This window comes from Triticum urartu, chromosome 2 (genome assembly GCF_003073215.2).
Source record: "Triticum urartu cultivar G1812 chromosome 2, Tu2.1, whole genome shotgun sequence".
Taxonomy (NCBI): Eukaryota; Viridiplantae; Streptophyta; class Magnoliopsida; order Poales; family Poaceae; genus Triticum; species Triticum urartu.
The window spans coordinates 736,749,198-736,766,156 of NC_053023.1; the positions used below are offsets into that span (position 1 = coordinate 736,749,198).

Here is a 16,959-nt window from a genome sequence, read left to right on the forward strand (position 1 = left end):
AAAGTTTCACGATGGTTCATAGGGACTAGGCTTATTAGTACATGGGCCTTTTTTTGCAGTTTGCTAGATGTAAAATAAAACTAGAACTCAGACCTCATTTGTGCATTTTATTTCGAGTGAATTCCGGTTTTTACCCCTATTTTGACATTTTTGACACTACTTACCCCATTTAGCGAAATTTCATCCATTTTACCCCATTTAACAAAAGTTCTGCCACGATTTACCCTGTTTAAAATTTTATGAGTGTTCTGGCAGACAGATCCCAATTGTGAAGTCTAGCTGGCATGCCACATCGATGGTTTTTTCCTGCTTATTTTTCTCTCTCGTGAACCAGTCCTCACGGCTTCTCCCGACCGGACCGGTCCGATGGAGGTCACTTGCGTCTCGTCCAACGCATAATGCCTGAGTCGACCACGCTCCTTACTCACGCCTAATAGATTGCATCGCCCGTCCAGGCTTCTGCCCACACGTACCCATCAGGCTCGCTCGAACTTATGGTTAGGGATTGTCAGGCAACGGCAGCGGCGTGATTTCATACCTCCTCGAGCGGCGTTATATATGGTCGTGACATCAAGGCAAGAAATGACCCCGTGGAATCCGGCTCCGTCAATCTCCAGCAGTCTGGGCGCGACATCAAGGCAAGAAATGACCCCATGTAATCCGGCTCCATCAAGCTCGCCGACGTCGGCGTGGGCGCGTCCATGTACATGCCCCCATCAGGTTGTGCTCGGTTGCAGATCTATGGGGGCCGCTCGTCCAACAAATCAGCGAGGTTGGTGAACAAGCAAGCCCTCACGTCGTACCCCATTCCACATGATTTTGACCATCTCCATCATATGTGTATTATGAAGTTTTCCTGACTCATGCATTGGCCGGTGAGGCGTTTGATTCAGACAGAATTAAAATGCTTATTAGAAGATCATGTGTATACATATTACCCATCTATAACTGACGTACATTGATTTAAAGTTTTTTCACCATTTTGAATATTGTTGAAATTCTTTTTTTTTCTTTGTTTGCAGCGTGTGTGTGATTCGAAGGAAGGCGAACAATGTGTGCTATGAATATTGGAGGCCAGAGTGGTGCGGCCCAACTTACGCCTTGTGCGTTGGACGCGAGCGACCTGCTCTGGCGATCATATCAGGCCAGCCCAGTCGAGCGAAGCTGCGAGGACTGGTTCAACGTGGAGAAAAATAGGTAGGTAAAAACTGTTGATGGGGCATGCTAGGTGGACCTAACAATTGGGACCTGCTCATCAGAATGCTCGCAAAATTTTAAAATGAGTAAATTGTGGCAAAACTTTTGCTAAATAGGATAAAATGGATGAAATCCTGCTAAATAGGGTAATTAGTGTCAAAAACATCAAAATAGAGGGTAAAAACCAGAATTCACTCTTTTATTTCCTTCTGCATTTTCATTGAAGGTTCGCTGTTTGTCTACTTCATGTCATGGAACTCTATCTTCATTGAAGAGTTGTTGAATTTGGGTTCAATTTCAATGACCATAGGTTCTGTTGTTATACTACTACTACATTCACATGTTACTGTTAATGGTTGGATACGATCTACAACTCTGGCATCCATTGTACTCCCTCCCTTCCGAATTACTTGCCGCAGGTATTGATATATCTAGTTGTATTTTAGTTCTAGATACATCCATTTCTGCGACAAGTAATTTGGAACGGAGAGAGTACATATTTGGAAGGAAAAGAGAGTATTTCAAATACATAAAGGGTATAATTGACATTTAACACTCATTCTTGTTGTAAAAATAGTTCGAACTGATGAAGAGAGGCAGGCATTTCAACACTTGTGCCCAAGTACCATTTTACACTGGAAAAGGACTTGTAAGGTTGAGCAACAATGATGATAATTATTATTAAAAATCCAAAAAAAAAGTTAACCAACTGCAGCATGTATGATAAGCATATTTTCATTCTCTTATTGGATTATGAGTGTGTGGTGCAATTGATTTTGACACACGAAGCACTGCATGACACTAGCTAGCTAATCTTCCTGCACGGCGGCAGCGGCTTGCCGCACAGGCACAGGTTGTGCGCGTACGCCGCCGCCGGGAACCGGTTGAACGGCGGGGCCTGCGGTATCTGCCCGCACAGCTTGTTCCCTCTGAAGCTCGCGTGCCGGACGCCCGCCATCCTACTGAAGTTGTCCGGTATCCTCCCGACGATGGCGTTGCGGGAGAGGTCCAGCCACTCCAAGCTCGCCATGGCCGCCATGGTTGCGGGAATGACGCCCCCGATTCTGTTCCGTGAGATGTCCAGCCTCTCTAGGCCATGCAGCTTCGAGATCGAGCTCGGTATCTGGCCACCGATGGCGTTCCTCGACACGTCGAGACACTTCAGGCTCCCGCCGCCGTCCAAGTCGGGCAGCGCGCCGGTGAGCATGTTCTTGGACAGGTCGAGGCGCCACAGCTTCTGCAGGCCGAACAGTGACTTCGGAATGGGGCCTACGAGCAGGTTGTCGTCGAGGGCGAGAGAGCTCAGAGACCCGAGCAGGTTGCCGATCTGCGGTGGAATCCTGCCGGTGATCTTGTTGCGGCTCAGCGACAGGTCGGCAAGGTGCCGCAGGTCGCCGAGCGACGCCGGCATCTCGCCGGAGAAGCTGTTGTTGCTCAAGTCAAGCAGCGCCAGGCTCTTGAACCGCCCTACAAATTCCGGGACGACGCCTGACAAAAGGTTGCCGCTCAGGTCGAGGTACGCCAAGCTGGACAGGTTCCCGTAGCTCGACGGGATCGCCCCCGTGAGGCGGTTCCCGGCGAGGTTGATCTGCTCGAGACCGCGAACGCCCCCGAGCTCCGGCGGCAGGGGCCCTCCAGCCGGTTGCCGGCGAGCGACAGGTAGCGGAGGGAGCTCATCTTCGACAGCACCTTCCCCGGGACGCCGCCGGCGAGCGCGTTGCCCTCGAGGTAGAGCTGCTGGAGGCGCGTGAGCCGCGAGAGGGCGTCCGGGACGGCGCCTCCGATCGGCCCCATGTCACGGATCACCAGGGACTCCAGGAACTCGAGGCCGCCGACGGACGGGGAGATGGCGCCCGCCATGTGCCGCCCCGGCTGCGACTCCAGGCGCAGCGACACGACCCTCCCTGTGCCGGCGTCACAGGCCACGCCCTCCCACCCGCCGCCGCAGCAGTCGTCGCCGGCCCACGTCGCCAGGGTGCCCGTCGTGTCCATGGTGATGCCGGCCTTGAAGCCCAGCAGCGCGGCACGGTCGGCGGGCCAGCACGTCGGGGTCGGCTTGTTGCCGCTGCTCGTGCCGGCGGCCGCATGGCCGGACAGCAGTGCGGCGGTGGCGAGCAGGAGAAGCAGAGCACGAAGCATTGTATTTGGTCAAGTACAAGTTGTACTGGTGATCGATGTGGTGCGTGCACAATGTAGTATTTGTAGCTGGAGCTGGTGGTGCAATGCATGGGATTGGTATGGGAGCCTCGTATGCATTTACTTTGTTCATGCGTCGGAGCCTCTGCATGGAGCCTGGCAGGCCACTCCGGTGCATGAACGGAACGTTTGAATTGGCGCCTTTGGGAGCGCGACGGCTCACATGCGTGAGACTCCTATAGTAACTGTAGCTAATTTGCACTACAAGAATGTGAATCTGCAAGTTCTGAAAGAAGCATGAGAATATCGTGCTGTGCAAAATATCTGGGAAGATCCCTGGAAAAACCCTCCGCCGTTTCAAAATATTTGAAGCTCTCTGTTTGTTAAGTGAAATATCTTCAAGTTTGACCAAACATCTACAACACCAAATTAGTTTTATCAGATTCATTCTACAACGTACTTAAGCATTGTATATATTTCATGCTGTAAATATTAAATATTTTTTATGTACATGGTCAGACTTACGAATTTTGACCTAGGGCAAACCTAAGACTTCAAAACATTTGGAACAAAGGTAATATATCTCAGAAGAATACATCACAGCCACCCGACCTAGGTACTGCTAATGATTATTTTTAAATTGGATGTAGCGCAAGAATCCAGGCTACTCTCCGCCGGGGAGCAAGACCTCCGTGCCAGACTCAAGAGGAGGGTGATCAGTTTGTCGGTGCTCGAGCGCTCTCGGAAAAAGCAATGTGCACGTATCACCAGCCTGAAGGAGGGCGATGCCAATACGAAATTTTTTCACCTGTGGGTGAATGCTAGGAGGCGTAAAAATCACATTCTGCGACTCAAGCACAACAACGGGTGGGCAACCGAGCATGAGCGCAAGGAGGAGATTATCTTTGATCACTTCTCCAATGCCCTTGGGCGGGGCGCCCGGAGAGAAAAAGACCTCAACTGGGACAACCTAAACTTTCCGGAGCTGGAGCTACAAGAGCTTGGTGCCCCATTCACTGAGGATGAGGTCAAATCAGCCATTAATGAAATGCCGAGCGACAAGGCTCCCGGACCAGATGGTTTCACTGGAGCTTTTTTCAAAAGCTGTTGGGAGATCATCAAGGGGGATGTGATGCACGTAATTCACTCCTTTGGGAATTTGCAAACCTCCAACTTGCAGTGGCTAAATTCAGCAAATGTGGTTCTTCTCCCAAAGAAGGAGGGGGCGGAGGGCATCGCCGACTGCAGACCGATTAGTTTGATTCATGCCATCGCGAAGATTATAGCCAAGATGCTTGCAATGAGGCTCAGCCCGCACATGAATAGACTCGTTTCCAACGCCCAGAGCGCTTTCATAAAAAAGAGGAGTATTCATGATAACTTCATGTATGTGCGGAATATGGCTCGCCGTCTCAACCGAGGCAAAACACCATCCTTGTTGTTCAAGCTAGATATCCGGAAAGTCTTTGATTCCGTGCGCTGGGACTACATTCTTGATCTTCTACAACGACGGGATTTTCCAAGCATTTTCCGGGATTGGATCGCTGCACTTCTTTGTACCTCCTCTTCCAGAGTCTTGCTGAACGGGGTGCCGGGACAACCGATAAAGCACGGCCAGGGCCTACGGTAGGGTGACCCGGTATCCCCGCTACTATTTGTCCTCGCCATTGACCCGCTTCAGCAATTGCTAGATCTGGCCACGACTAAAGGGCTACTGCACAAGATTAGGGGTCGTGGCTCCTCCTTTCGTACCTCCCTTTACGCCGATGATGCGGCTATTTTTGTTAAGCCAATAAAAGACGATGTAACCAACCTTGCCACCATTCTGCATTGCTTTGGAGAGGTCACCGGTCTCTGCACTAATCTTCACAAAAGCTCAGTCGTCCCTATCCGCTGTCAGAACTATGATCTTGACAACATCCTCCAGGGGCTCACGGCGGCGCGGGCTTCCTTCCCCCTGAAGTACTTGGACCTTCCTTTGTCAGTTCGGAGGCTCAAGCGTGTGGACTTCCAATATCTCGAAGATAAAGTGGCTACCAAGCTTATTCCTTGGGAGGGAAGATATATTGTTGCTTCGGGTCGTGGGGTCTTGGTCATGTCGGTCATGACCTCCTTGGTGGTCTACACTGCCACGGCCCTCGTCATCCCTCCCGGCATTTTAAGCAACATCACTAGGTTGGAGCGTGCCTTCTTCTGGTCGGGGTCTAGCAAAACGACCGGGGCCAAATGTAAAGTCAACTGGGAAAGCGTCTGTAGGCCTAAGGAGTGTGGCGGCCTTGGTGTGCTCAATCTTGCGATTTTTTGCCAAGCACTCAGACTCCGCTGGTTGTGGCTCGAGTGGACGGACCCTTCTCAATTGTGGGTTGGGCATGGAAATCCATGCGACAAGGACGACAAAGCTTTTTTCTATGCCTCCACTACTATCACGATTGGGGATGGGGCGCGCGCCCCTTTTTGGGAGTCCCCATGGCTCAATGGGAGGAAACCAAAAGATATTGCCCCGCTTATTTTTGACGCCTCCAAGAGGAAAACCTGGAAGGTCAGGGAGGCATTATCACAGAATGTCTGGATCACCAAGATCAATATGACGACAATATTCACACTCGAGCACATTCGGCAATTCCTGGATCTTTGGATCCTCCTTCGCGGAGTGCAGCTACAAGTGGGCGTGGAGGATACCATTTTGTGGAAACACACGGCCTGTGGGAGCTACTCGGCGTCTTCGGCTTATAACGTGCACTACTTGACAATCACCCGTTCTGCCATGTACAAGGTGGTCTGGACAGCCTGCCCCCCCCCCCCCCCCCCCCCCCCCCCCCCCCCCCGAAAGTAAAATTTTCTTGCATGGCTTGCCATCCAAGACAGGTTATGGACATCCGTTCGCTTGGCCAAGCGAGGGTGGCCAAACAGTGGCCCGTGCACCTTCTGTAGGCGTGAGCAAGAGACCGTTGAGCACATTTTCTTTCAATGTAGATACACCTTGAGAGTTTGGGAGATGGTCAGAGCTTGGCTTCAACTCATTGATTTGGATACTTCAGGTTGGGCGGCTTACAGGAGCATCCATGAGTGGTGGTGTGAATCGGCTTCCGCCCACAGTGCTCATAAAAAAGTGATGCCGTCTATCTCCATGCTCGTTTCGAAAGCAATTTGGGATGAGAGGAACGCACGGGTTTTTCGAGGCCGCTCCGCTCCAATGTTTACCACCCTCCAAGCAATCAAGCACGAGGCGACGCTATGGGTCCTGGCAGGGGCAAAACATTTGGGTCCTCTGATGCCGGGAGAGTAACGGCTTGTATTTTCTTTTCGGCCTTTGGCCGGTGCCTGAAAACCTTGTTAAACCTCCTTCTTATTTAATGAATGGGGCAAATCTTTTGCCTCCGTTTCAAAAAAAAAAACATTTCAGCAAACTGAGTAATGAAATTGCTCTCTTGTTCCGCAATAGCGAGATAATTCACCACTTTCCACCGTTTTCCATATGATATTCTCCCTAAATCCAGATTGCAAGATTCAAGCAACAGACAATTCCATAGCTGAACATCACAGAATGGCCTCGAAATGGTTTCCAACTGTGTAGTTCGGGCCACTGACAAGATACGTTGCCTCGTTAGCATTAACAAGGCGTAACCTTACTGGAGCCAACAGGTGCTACAACACACTATCAATAAATAACGAACAGGTGGTACAACACGACCAGCTAAACGTACTAGGCAACAAAAATTCATCCAGGTGTGCTTCTTAGGTGTGTAGCTCGGGGACAGAAACTCCGCAGGGCATCCCTTCGCCCATCGCAGCAAGTTATCGAGCCCCCCTAAACATTACCACTATTGCCAAACGCAAACCTTCAAGACAATAATTAATGCAGACCATACAGGATCAGTCCAGCGGCGCGTTCTCTTTGATCACCGCTGACAAGTTTGTAGCCGCCTCTTCGTTTTTCAGTCGGAGTAAGTATGTTCGAGCTACAACATTGCCACCATCTGATTCAGACTGCGCATCCTGTGAAAATACAGCACGGATCAGAGTCATACTGGGTGACATATGCGCTGCACATATAGCACGATGGTACTTACTGAAGTGTGAAATATCGAGGCAACCGTGTTCTTTTGAACACTCATTTTTATCCCCTTGTAGATCATAGCATTCAGAAGAATCTTGCCGACCTGCTACCAGAAATCAGTCATTAATATTTTGTTCGCAACCAGAAATAATCTGACAGCAATATAACAGATAGCAAAAGGGGAAAGGGCGATTTCAGACAAACTGCCAGCCAAGATGATAGAAATATCCAAGAAAAAAAATTCTACAGCACTAAATACTGTATGAAACCCAGGACAAATGAATCTGTTCTACATTTTAGAAACAGAGAAGTTCAGCAAACACACCAATAGTAAAACAATTACTGGAATGGAATACTTTGCAAAACTATATGAGATGCAGGCATTTCACGTTTGAGATGCAACTGAAGACAAATGAACTTGGATTAGTATATGTCAGCAGAAAAGGAAGAGCACATACATCATTTCTGATAACAACTGTTGGGGTGGACTCTTTCGAAGCTTTCTCTGCACCCTCTTTACATCTGATAGAGAGCTGACCAACACCAATGTCTTTCCAACCCTTGGTAGCATCATCGTGCTACATGAATGGAAAAAGAAGTTGTGAAATCACATGCTAAGCATATTTTGCAGAACACTTGAATAGTAGCACTGGGGAACATAAGTTATAAATCTATGAACAAAAGTACAATGCTAAACAGGGAAGAGTGGAAATGATACCTTCACATACACCTTGCATTTGGCTTCATGAACAACAACTATTCCTTTCTCTTCTGCTTTCTTTACAGAAGGGCTGCTTGGTTGCTCGGCTTCAGCATCTGACCATTCAAACAAGAGTAGAATTAAGTATTGAGGAGCGCGTCCAGTGATAGGGGTTCAAACAAGAGTAGAATTAAGTATTGAGGAGCGAGTCCAGTGATAGGGGTTGGCCACAAAATAACCTAGCTTAAGTAAAACAGTTCCTGATATCAAAGAGACAAGAAAAATTCACCCATACACCCCTGTCCGTGCGTGCGCTCAAGTCAATTATTACTAAAGTTTATGTTACACCATCATCTATTAAAAAACAGTATAGGTACCCCCTCAGTATAAACCACCGTTGTTTTTTGCTGGCATGGAATCCAACCAGGGAATACACGTCAGTATGATATCTAAATTAGCAGTAAATAGTCAGGTTAGCATCTTGAGTGGCTGGGCCTGGAACTCACTGGCTGGTGGACACTCAGCTTTGAAACCTTCAGCCACTACCCCACAGTACACTCCTGCCTCCAGCCTGTGCTATGCAACAGCAGTGCTCGACATATTGTGCAACACTACCTCATCCGCTGCTCATACTCCACCCAGGCGGAAAAAAACGAAAAGCAGCTGCGATGTCGAACATGTCGGCCTCAACACCTCACAAGTCAACCTTGGAAGAGGATTAATGCAGTAGGAATATAAAACGGCTCACTGGCAGCGTTAGACATATGAAGTAGACTATAATTAAATTTTGGGATGGACTCAATTTTTGCTTTAAGAGTCATGATCTCCTAGAATGTGACAATGGGGCAAGATAACCAAGCCATTAGATCAATCAAGACAAAAAATTCGCACTCTTGAATGATAAACTGCATCTTGTAATGAAATCTTGAGCATTCCGTGAGAGACAGTGGGTGGGGGGGATTGGGGATGATACAGTGATGTGGTACAATTAACTGATGTGGGAGATGCTTTTTGCCACTGTGGAAATGTTAGATGGTGCCTGCAGCCAGCAGGCGAAAACCACCTACAAGATGCCATTGAGGGTTGACTTATACAGCAAGGGTGTTCCTTACACGGTTGTATAGCTGAGGGTGTACACTGAATTGTCATAACACGGGTGGAGCGGCAAATTGGACTTTCCCATAACTTAACAAATTGGTAGATACACACCTTCATCCGCATCAGCTGAAGCTTCAGCAGCTTTGTTGTTTCCTGATCCTGAAAAACAACAATAAGAAAATTTGATTATTCCATCGACCTAGAGGACTCGTAATACAAAATCAATTAAGTTCCTACAACACCGTCAATAGAATGATCAAATTGCCTTTTCATCATCAGAGTTTCACGTGTCTGTGTGTTAGGCAAAACCAAGGATTGCATCAAGCCAATTACATGTTTTTCTTTTCTGAACTGCGTAGGAAATGGTATGTTTGGGTCAAATGTAAACAGAAACATGGTTAACTTTGGGGCACTTGATAAATAATATTGATTAATATTAGCTCTGATATGGATTTGTTTGTCAATTGCCATTACACAAAATAGGATATAATGTTTCCATGGGGCAGAAGATACATGTTTGGCAAGGATAGAACTGGTTGACTACGAAATAAATAGGGAAACACAAACAAACATGGCCCAGTAGGATTTGGTTGGGTTGACGATACATCAATCATACAACCATAGTGCTAAAATGACAATAGGCCATTACAATTCAAAGCTTTGCCATTCCCTTCCAAATATTGTGGACAGGCCTCATTCAAATAAATGCCACAAATACAATTATGTGAAATATACACGTGAACCAACCAATCATAAAGGACGCACTAATGCCAAGAAAAAGAGAAGTAAAATACCAGTGAAAATTGGTTGCTGGTTCATTGAAAACAGTGTTGAGGTTGACATGTTAAAACTGGAACCAGGGGTAGAAAAAATGGACGGAGTAGTTGGTGTTGAAAAGCCGTTATTTCCACCAAACTGGAAAGTCGATTTGCTGCTATCACCAGGCGTGTTAGTTGGTGTTGAAAAGCCGTTATTTCCACCAAACTGGAAAGTCGATTTGCTGCTGTCGCCAGGAGTGTCCTTGTTATCAAATATGCCTGCACATCATTATGACACAATCAACAAAATAAATATATAACTACCAAGTCTGGAAAAAGTTACAACAAGCAAAATACAATATGGCATATAAAGGTATAAACTGGTGAATAGTTATACCGCCAAAAGGTGCCGTTTTCTTCTGAGAAGGGAGTGAGAACATATTCGGTGAGCTTGAGTTCTGAAAAGCTAGGGAGCTGGCTCCTGTAGTTGGACTCTTCTGTCCATTATCTGATCCTGGCTGTACCATAAACTTGCTATTGACAGTTGCTGGCGTAGCAGTCTTCTCCTCATTGGCTGGACTTGGGGATGAAACAGCTGTTGTACCTGATTTATTCTGCCTAAGCCAATTGACAACATCCTTGAAATTTTCCTAAGGGGAGAGAATAACATGAGATCAAGACATTATGACTTTAAGAAAAATCTGACTGACTGCTGACATAACATCTGAGTGCCAAAATACCATCTAAGCAGTACCAATAGGTGACAAGTTCAAAAGTAGTATGTGCTGGCAAAACAATACTCCATCCAGTTCACGAAAAAGTGACGTTTGGATATTGGCAGTCTTCAAATATAGCTTTGATCAATAGTTCAAATTCTGAAAATAGTTCTTTACACAAATCCGTGCATATGATTTTCAAGTTTCCAGTCTAAATGTTAAAAACAACATAGAAGGACAAAGTTTTCAGAGCTTTGACTTAAGACATGTCCAAAACGTCACCTTTTTGTGAACAGGAGGGGTAATCAATTACAATTTACAAATAGCTTTTTATTGCATGGAAGGATGCATAGGATAGTAATTGGATGGTCTGCTAATCATATTTATCAGTAACACACTTGAAGAGATGACAGCTGACTTATTAGTTACACACTCGAGAAGCTGTAACCCGGTTCTGATAGCAGATCGTTAGAGCCTTTAGTTCAGAGGGTGTGAGGCAGGAGCTTGATGGCCGACGAGCACTTGAAGGGTAGGCACCGTTGAGGCCACAATAGGCAGCAAGGAAAGAGAAGAGTTTAGGGACAAGACTAACTTTACTGATAACTTGAGATTCACATACAGCGTATTAGCTCCTTATACATTGGAGTTGGAGAGTCCAACTCAAAGCAATAGAGTGGAAACCTACAGAACTCTCCTGGTCTGATATGAACCTATCAATCTAGTATCAGTCCAGACTCTATACAACTCCAGGATCCAACAGGGAGTCTCTTGTTCTGATCCAAACTGCTGCTAAGGTGCAGGCAATCCTACTGCTGGCTTGGGCTCTCGCCTGCTATAGTGTACTCCCCACGTGACATGATTTCATAAGTACAGTTCCACAGTCAACATGAAAAATTAGCACATCCAACAAATCTAAATGAAAACGAGGGCATATGGTAGTTTGATATTCGTACTCATAACATGGTTCATCTTCACATTGTTGTCTGGTTGTGAACACTGTTGATGTCTATTTGTTCAAAAATTCCTAATAATTTTAAACTAATCCTAGCAAGTCAGGAAGTAAATTATACTCTGTATACTGGAATACTAACGTCCACAAATCCACCACACATGCACGCCATGCACAAAACAAAGCAAATTGTGATAGCGATACATTTTATCAATGGCCACAGGAAAATATTAAATCTCTAGTCAAGGACTGTTGAATAAAGAAAACACCTTACAAGCTTGTGAAGCTTACCATTATTTCAGAAGCATGGGATAAGTAATCTTTCACGCCATCCTCCCAAAGTTCGGCTGGATGGTTTTGCAACTGCGATTGCACCCAGCTGCTCAAAATAAACAGGTAGATGAGTGTTTACTCACTTCGCACCAGAGGGAATATGCAGCATGAATGCCGAAAATGTACTTTAAAAAACTGTATTCAGGGATCTCTAAAAATATGGTAGTAACTAAAAAATATTCTTTATGGGCTGACTGAGGACTAGATATTCAGAAACGACTTTAAGTAGAGCTGAAACAATAAACATGATAGGACAAAATGTACGCCACAGAATTTCAGATTAAGTGACTGAGATGACGCGAGGCAAGCTAGAAGATGAAGAAGTGTCCAACCTTGCAAACTGGGTATTCAGTGCCCTCACGTGCCTGTTGGCAGCCTCGGCCCGTCGGGGGTCTAGAGCAGCGGCTCCTGTATGGGGAGGCTCTGCCCTGTGGACGTCCATTGCTCTCTTCCTTGACAGCTGCAAAAAAATGTGCAACGAATTAACAGAGGCAGATTTTACAGCAAGAAAAATCAACAGAAATATCTAAGATACAATCTTGTTAGAGACCGCGGAAGTAGAGCTACAAGCTCACACCGAAACAATCGTAAAGGGGAAATTTTTACTGTGCAGCAACTGCACTTGGTGTGGGATTGTTGGCAATAAACAGTAGAGCGTCTGCAGTAGCGCGGTGCATAGGTGATGCGCGTTCAGCTTCCAGCGTTTGAGGCCGAGAGCTGCCACTAGGGGCGGATCTAGACGGTGCGCCGGACCGGGCGTGCGGCGGCGCGCCCGCCCAGGCCAGAAGTTGCGAAGGTGCGGTTGGGATTTAACCAATCGCCGGAGAAGAGCAACGGCGTACCTCGGAAGTGGGCAAAGGCTGTGGGCAGGAGCGCGGGACGACGGACGGGGACGGCGGCGGCGGCGGCCCGCGAGGGACGGGGTGCTGGGAGCCGGAGGGGGAGGGCGGGCGGAGAGAGCGAGAAAGCGGTGCGGGGAAGAGCGGGGACGGCGGGCGGGCGGTAGCGGCGAGAGGCGGGCGGGGGTGGGAGCCGGCGGGGGGGAGGGGGGAGGCGTCGGCGGCGAGGCAAGTAGGGTCTGGCTGGGAGGAAGAGAAGAGAAAGGTGTGGAAGGGAAGGGAAGGAGGCCCGCTCTCAGCGCTGCCGATAATGGGCCTGTCACAGGCCGGTCCGTTTAGCGCACGTGATTCATTTTATTTTTTGAAAATAATAATAGAATATACATGTACAAATATCGACTTTTTTTAAAAAAGCAACAGATTTTCGTCAGATAACAGACATGTCGTTTGTTTGAGAAATTAAATCATGGATTATAGACCCAAAACATATAAGATTTTTCACTAAGTGAGTTCTTCGCTAGGTTGTGAGGCGCTTCATTTGCTGCATGTATATGAGACACTCGCAAAGTCCAGCGCTTTGCACTCAAGTACCATTGCAACATCTGAGCCCACATGTGTTTCTGGTTGCTGCACTGCTTCCACCACAAAGCTACAACCTCACTCAATTATCACTTTGTTACATCCAACTCTCAGCCATTCCGGATCGCTGTCATCTCAGCTGAGTCAACGCTTGTCACCTAAGGAACGAACCATGTTGCCGCAGCAATGAAGTTCCCTCTTCCATCACGGGCCATAGCACCTGTTGCACATCTGAGAGTGTTTCAACACGAAAAGCAGCATCAACATTGATTTTGACCACATCCCTAATCGGCCTTTTCCACATATGATCATGGTTTTCTTGTAGGCTAACTCGTCATATAACTTCGAGTATAATTTGTTGCTAAAACTTTTATTGAAACCACGGCTCTTTCAAGGTTTTGAATTGGCTCTACTTTGATATGCTGACGACGTTGCCACCATAGGTACCAGGCTGCTACCATCATAAGTTCCGCGGTCGGCAGTCCATCCGTGACTGAGTTTATCCTGCTTAGGATCTCAACAGTAATAGAGCCTGATCGGTCCTGCCTTATCGCTTCCGCAACAATGTTCTGCACCAATAAAGTTGTCCAAACTTCCTTTACCCTCTTACATGTAAAAAGACAATGCTGGATGTCCTCAACTGCAGTTGCACAGAACGGCATTGAGGGCTAGTGGTATGTGTCTATTTGCAAGAATTCCATAGCAAGGAAGTGATCCATTTAGCGACTTTCACGCAAAATGTGTGATCTTACCTGGGATTTTGAGGTTCCAAATTTCCTTCCAAATTCCATCAGTGCTCATGTTTCCTTGCCCATCTTTTCAAACAATGCGCTGGCCAAACTGATGTTCAAACTCTCTGTGGTATGCCGATCGGACCGAGGTGCTAGAAAACATTTGTCCTATATATCATGATCTTTTTTTAGGGAAGTCCGTCATGGCTACCTATATATCATATTTTTGGTTCTTGTCATGTTTCTGTTTTTAGGCTGTACTCATCAAAAATTCAAATATATTGGACCAGACCCTATTCTATTATGCATATAATGGTGTACGTCTTTCTCCACTATACTCTGTAAACATGAAAAACAATTATACTATGAATTAGAACTATTTTATTTTTTGTTGTAAGCATTACTTCTCATCCGATATTTTGCAGTATCAAGGATCGCGTCATGGTCGTGCCTGCCGTTTTTAAGTATTAACTACGTACACAAAGAGGTGCTATGTACTACAAGATGTACTCCCTCGATTTCTAAATATAAGACCTTTTAGAGATTTCAATACGACTACATATGGATGCATATAGATATATTTTAGAGTGTAAATTAACTCATTTTGCTCCGTATGTAGTTCGTATTAGAATCTCTAAAAATGTCTTATATTTAGAAACAGAGGGAGTAGATAACTAATAATAAAACAAAGTGGCAGAGTTTGCAAGATAAATTTTGAACACATTGCATTTTGTTTATAAAAAACAGTGGAATAAAGGTAACCGCTGTCTTGTTTGGAGTTCGACTTGTGGTTCTACGTCTTTTTACCTCTCACCGTTGTGCTCCCACGTGTGGAACCTAAATAGGAGGATTCTTTTTGTACTGATAAGGGGTAATCCAGCTATCCTTTTTGTTCTCCAAAAATACATTTGATTTTTTTTCAAGAAACACATTTGATTTATTCTGTTTTGTGTGTTTGTAGTTTGTCTCTGTGGCTGTGAGTGACAGAATTTTTTTTGTCCGCAAAACAAAAGGGGGTATACAAATTTTGTTCAATTTGCTCATCCGTTGGTGCCGGATATTTATCAAAGAATAAGTGCCTCAACTCATCTAGAAAGAAGACCATTATTGGCAACTATCTGTTTCCATCCAACACTTTCTATTTATGTATATAATTTCCAATTTATTTTCTTTCCACAGGGAAGTTTCTTGGTAACAGCCAGTATTAAGACAATAATTACACTAACACCAGAAAACAACATGTGTTAGTAGCAGCGAAGATTTCAGCTAAACAAAGACGAAGATGCCGCTGGCAATCAACATGACGCGTACAGGGCCACGGCACGACACAGTGAACATGGCTGCCTTTCTTGCTGCCTGCTGATGCAACCACGGCAAGGCGGCGACTTTTGGGGAAACAACAGGGGTTGGGAGTGATATAAACTACTCCCTCCGTAAACTAATATAAGAGCATTTAGAACACTATTTTAATGATCTAAACGCTCTTATATTAATTTATAGAGGAAGTAGTTGATTACCCGCGCGTTGCTGCGAGAATTCTTAGTCCTTGCACATAATAATACATAAACTGAATAACTTTGTTTGCATAGTATATGATCTTAAGACTAAAATCGGCGAACAACACAGTACTGGAAGTATAATTATAAAGATAGAAAGTGTGAATTTTTCGATCAATTTTTTACTAAATGTTGTGATATGGCAGAATAATCTCATATGTTCTACATAAATACAAATGTATACAAACACCTAAAAACAGGGATTCTGAAATATAAATGCCCTGAAAGGCTATGTACAAATTTCCACCTTTTGAAACTTGGCACTGTGCAAACCATAGAAAATTCAGATAGATGGCATGCTGAGATTGGAACCAATCAGTATGTGCCTGTAGAGTATACTTAGAGAAGATGACACCTCACAATCGAGAAATCCAATGAATATTGTAGTTGATGACAAAAGATGGTTCCTGCAAGAAACAATGATGTAGGTGAGACAACATATCAGCCATCTGCTACTTAATACTTGAGCAGGAAAAGTGTGGAGGTAAAAAGACAGGGACTTGTCAAGATTTCATGCATATTTTTATAGCATTAAGGCGATCACAAAAGGGCACCACCAAAAATTGAACAATGCACCGAAAATAGTACCAGCTGAGCTATCAGATGCGTAATATAAAAAAACTAACACTTCCGCTTCGATAGACCCCCTGTAAACACAAGGACGGCCGAGATTGCCCAATACCCCTTCATAACAGAGGGCGGGATGGACATATTTTGAAAAAGCTTCCCCCATCGGCCCGACCGCCCGCAAAAAAAAAACAGGCGAAGCAATACGTATATGAATACAGCCCGCCCGCCCAGGAGGGAAAAAAATTAAACCGGCCGGCCGCACGCGCCTGGTGACGTGGCAGGCATGCAGACGTGCTCGCCCGCGATCACAGCGGCAGTCCCCGCAGTCAACGCGTCGCGCCGCACCCGTCGCGGCAACACCCGCCCACGTCCCCCGACCGCACGCCAGCCCGCACCCGTCCGCCAAGCACGGCGCCCGAGGCACGCATGCACGTAGGCGGTTGCACGCGTGTGCCGCCTGCCGGACGCCACCGCTGCCGCCGCTGTCGTCTCCTCGCATGCCGCGCCTCCGCTGCCGCCTACCGGACGCCACCGCTGCCGCCTGCCATCGCTGTCGGCTCCTCGCCTGCCGCGCCACCGCTGCCGCTATCGCCTGGGCTGCCACCCGACCGACCCGCCGCCTGGCCTGCCCCCTCCGGACGCGCCGTTCGCGGCGCCCGACGGTCAAAGCGTCGCCTCGCCTGCTGCGCGGTAATTAACGCGCCGTCGTTAATAGCCGCGCTGCCGCCCGCCCGCCTCCT

At 46.6% G+C, this 16,959-nt stretch overlaps 1 protein-coding gene and 1 pseudogene across 1 annotated transcript; both read right to left on the reverse strand.

The window, feature by feature from the left end:
• Positions 1 to 1,977: 1,977 nt before the first annotated feature.
• On the reverse strand, positions 1,978 to 3,344 carry LOC125534526 (annotated as a pseudogene).
• A 3,495-nt stretch (positions 3,345 to 6,839) lies between these two features.
• Positions 6,840 to 13,076, reverse strand: LOC125540321. The gene is made up of 10 exons (XM_048703928.1): positions 12,787 to 13,076; positions 12,277 to 12,404; positions 11,903 to 11,990; positions 10,344 to 10,596; positions 9,983 to 10,225; positions 9,300 to 9,347; positions 8,109 to 8,206; positions 7,849 to 7,968; positions 7,404 to 7,493; positions 6,840 to 7,329 (listed from the first exon to the last, which is right to left on the reverse strand). The coding sequence occupies exons 2-10, from the start codon at positions 12,384 to 12,386 to the stop codon at positions 7,207 to 7,209; spliced, it is 1,173 nt and encodes a 390-aa protein (XP_048559885.1). The 5' UTR covers positions 12,387 to 12,404; positions 12,787 to 13,076; the 3' UTR covers positions 6,840 to 7,206.
• Positions 13,077 to 16,959: the final 3,883 nt, after the last annotated feature.

What these genes read in the sequence shown, in the direction of transcription:
- LOC125540321 (XM_048703928.1), bottom strand. Translation starts at nt 12,386, where the DNA reads ATGGACGTCCACAGGGCAGAGCCTCCCCATACAGGAGCCGCTGCTCTA. An exon ending in CCCATGCTTCTGAAATAATG is followed by an intron (nt 10,597 to 11,902) that starts GTAAGCTTCACA and finishes CTCTCCCCTTAG; the next exon opens with GAAAATTTCAAGGATGTTGT. An exon ending in CCTCGATATTTCACACTTCA is followed by an intron (nt 7,330 to 7,403) that starts GTAAGTACCATC and finishes GTATTTTCACAG; the next exon opens with GATGCGCAGTCTGAATCAGA.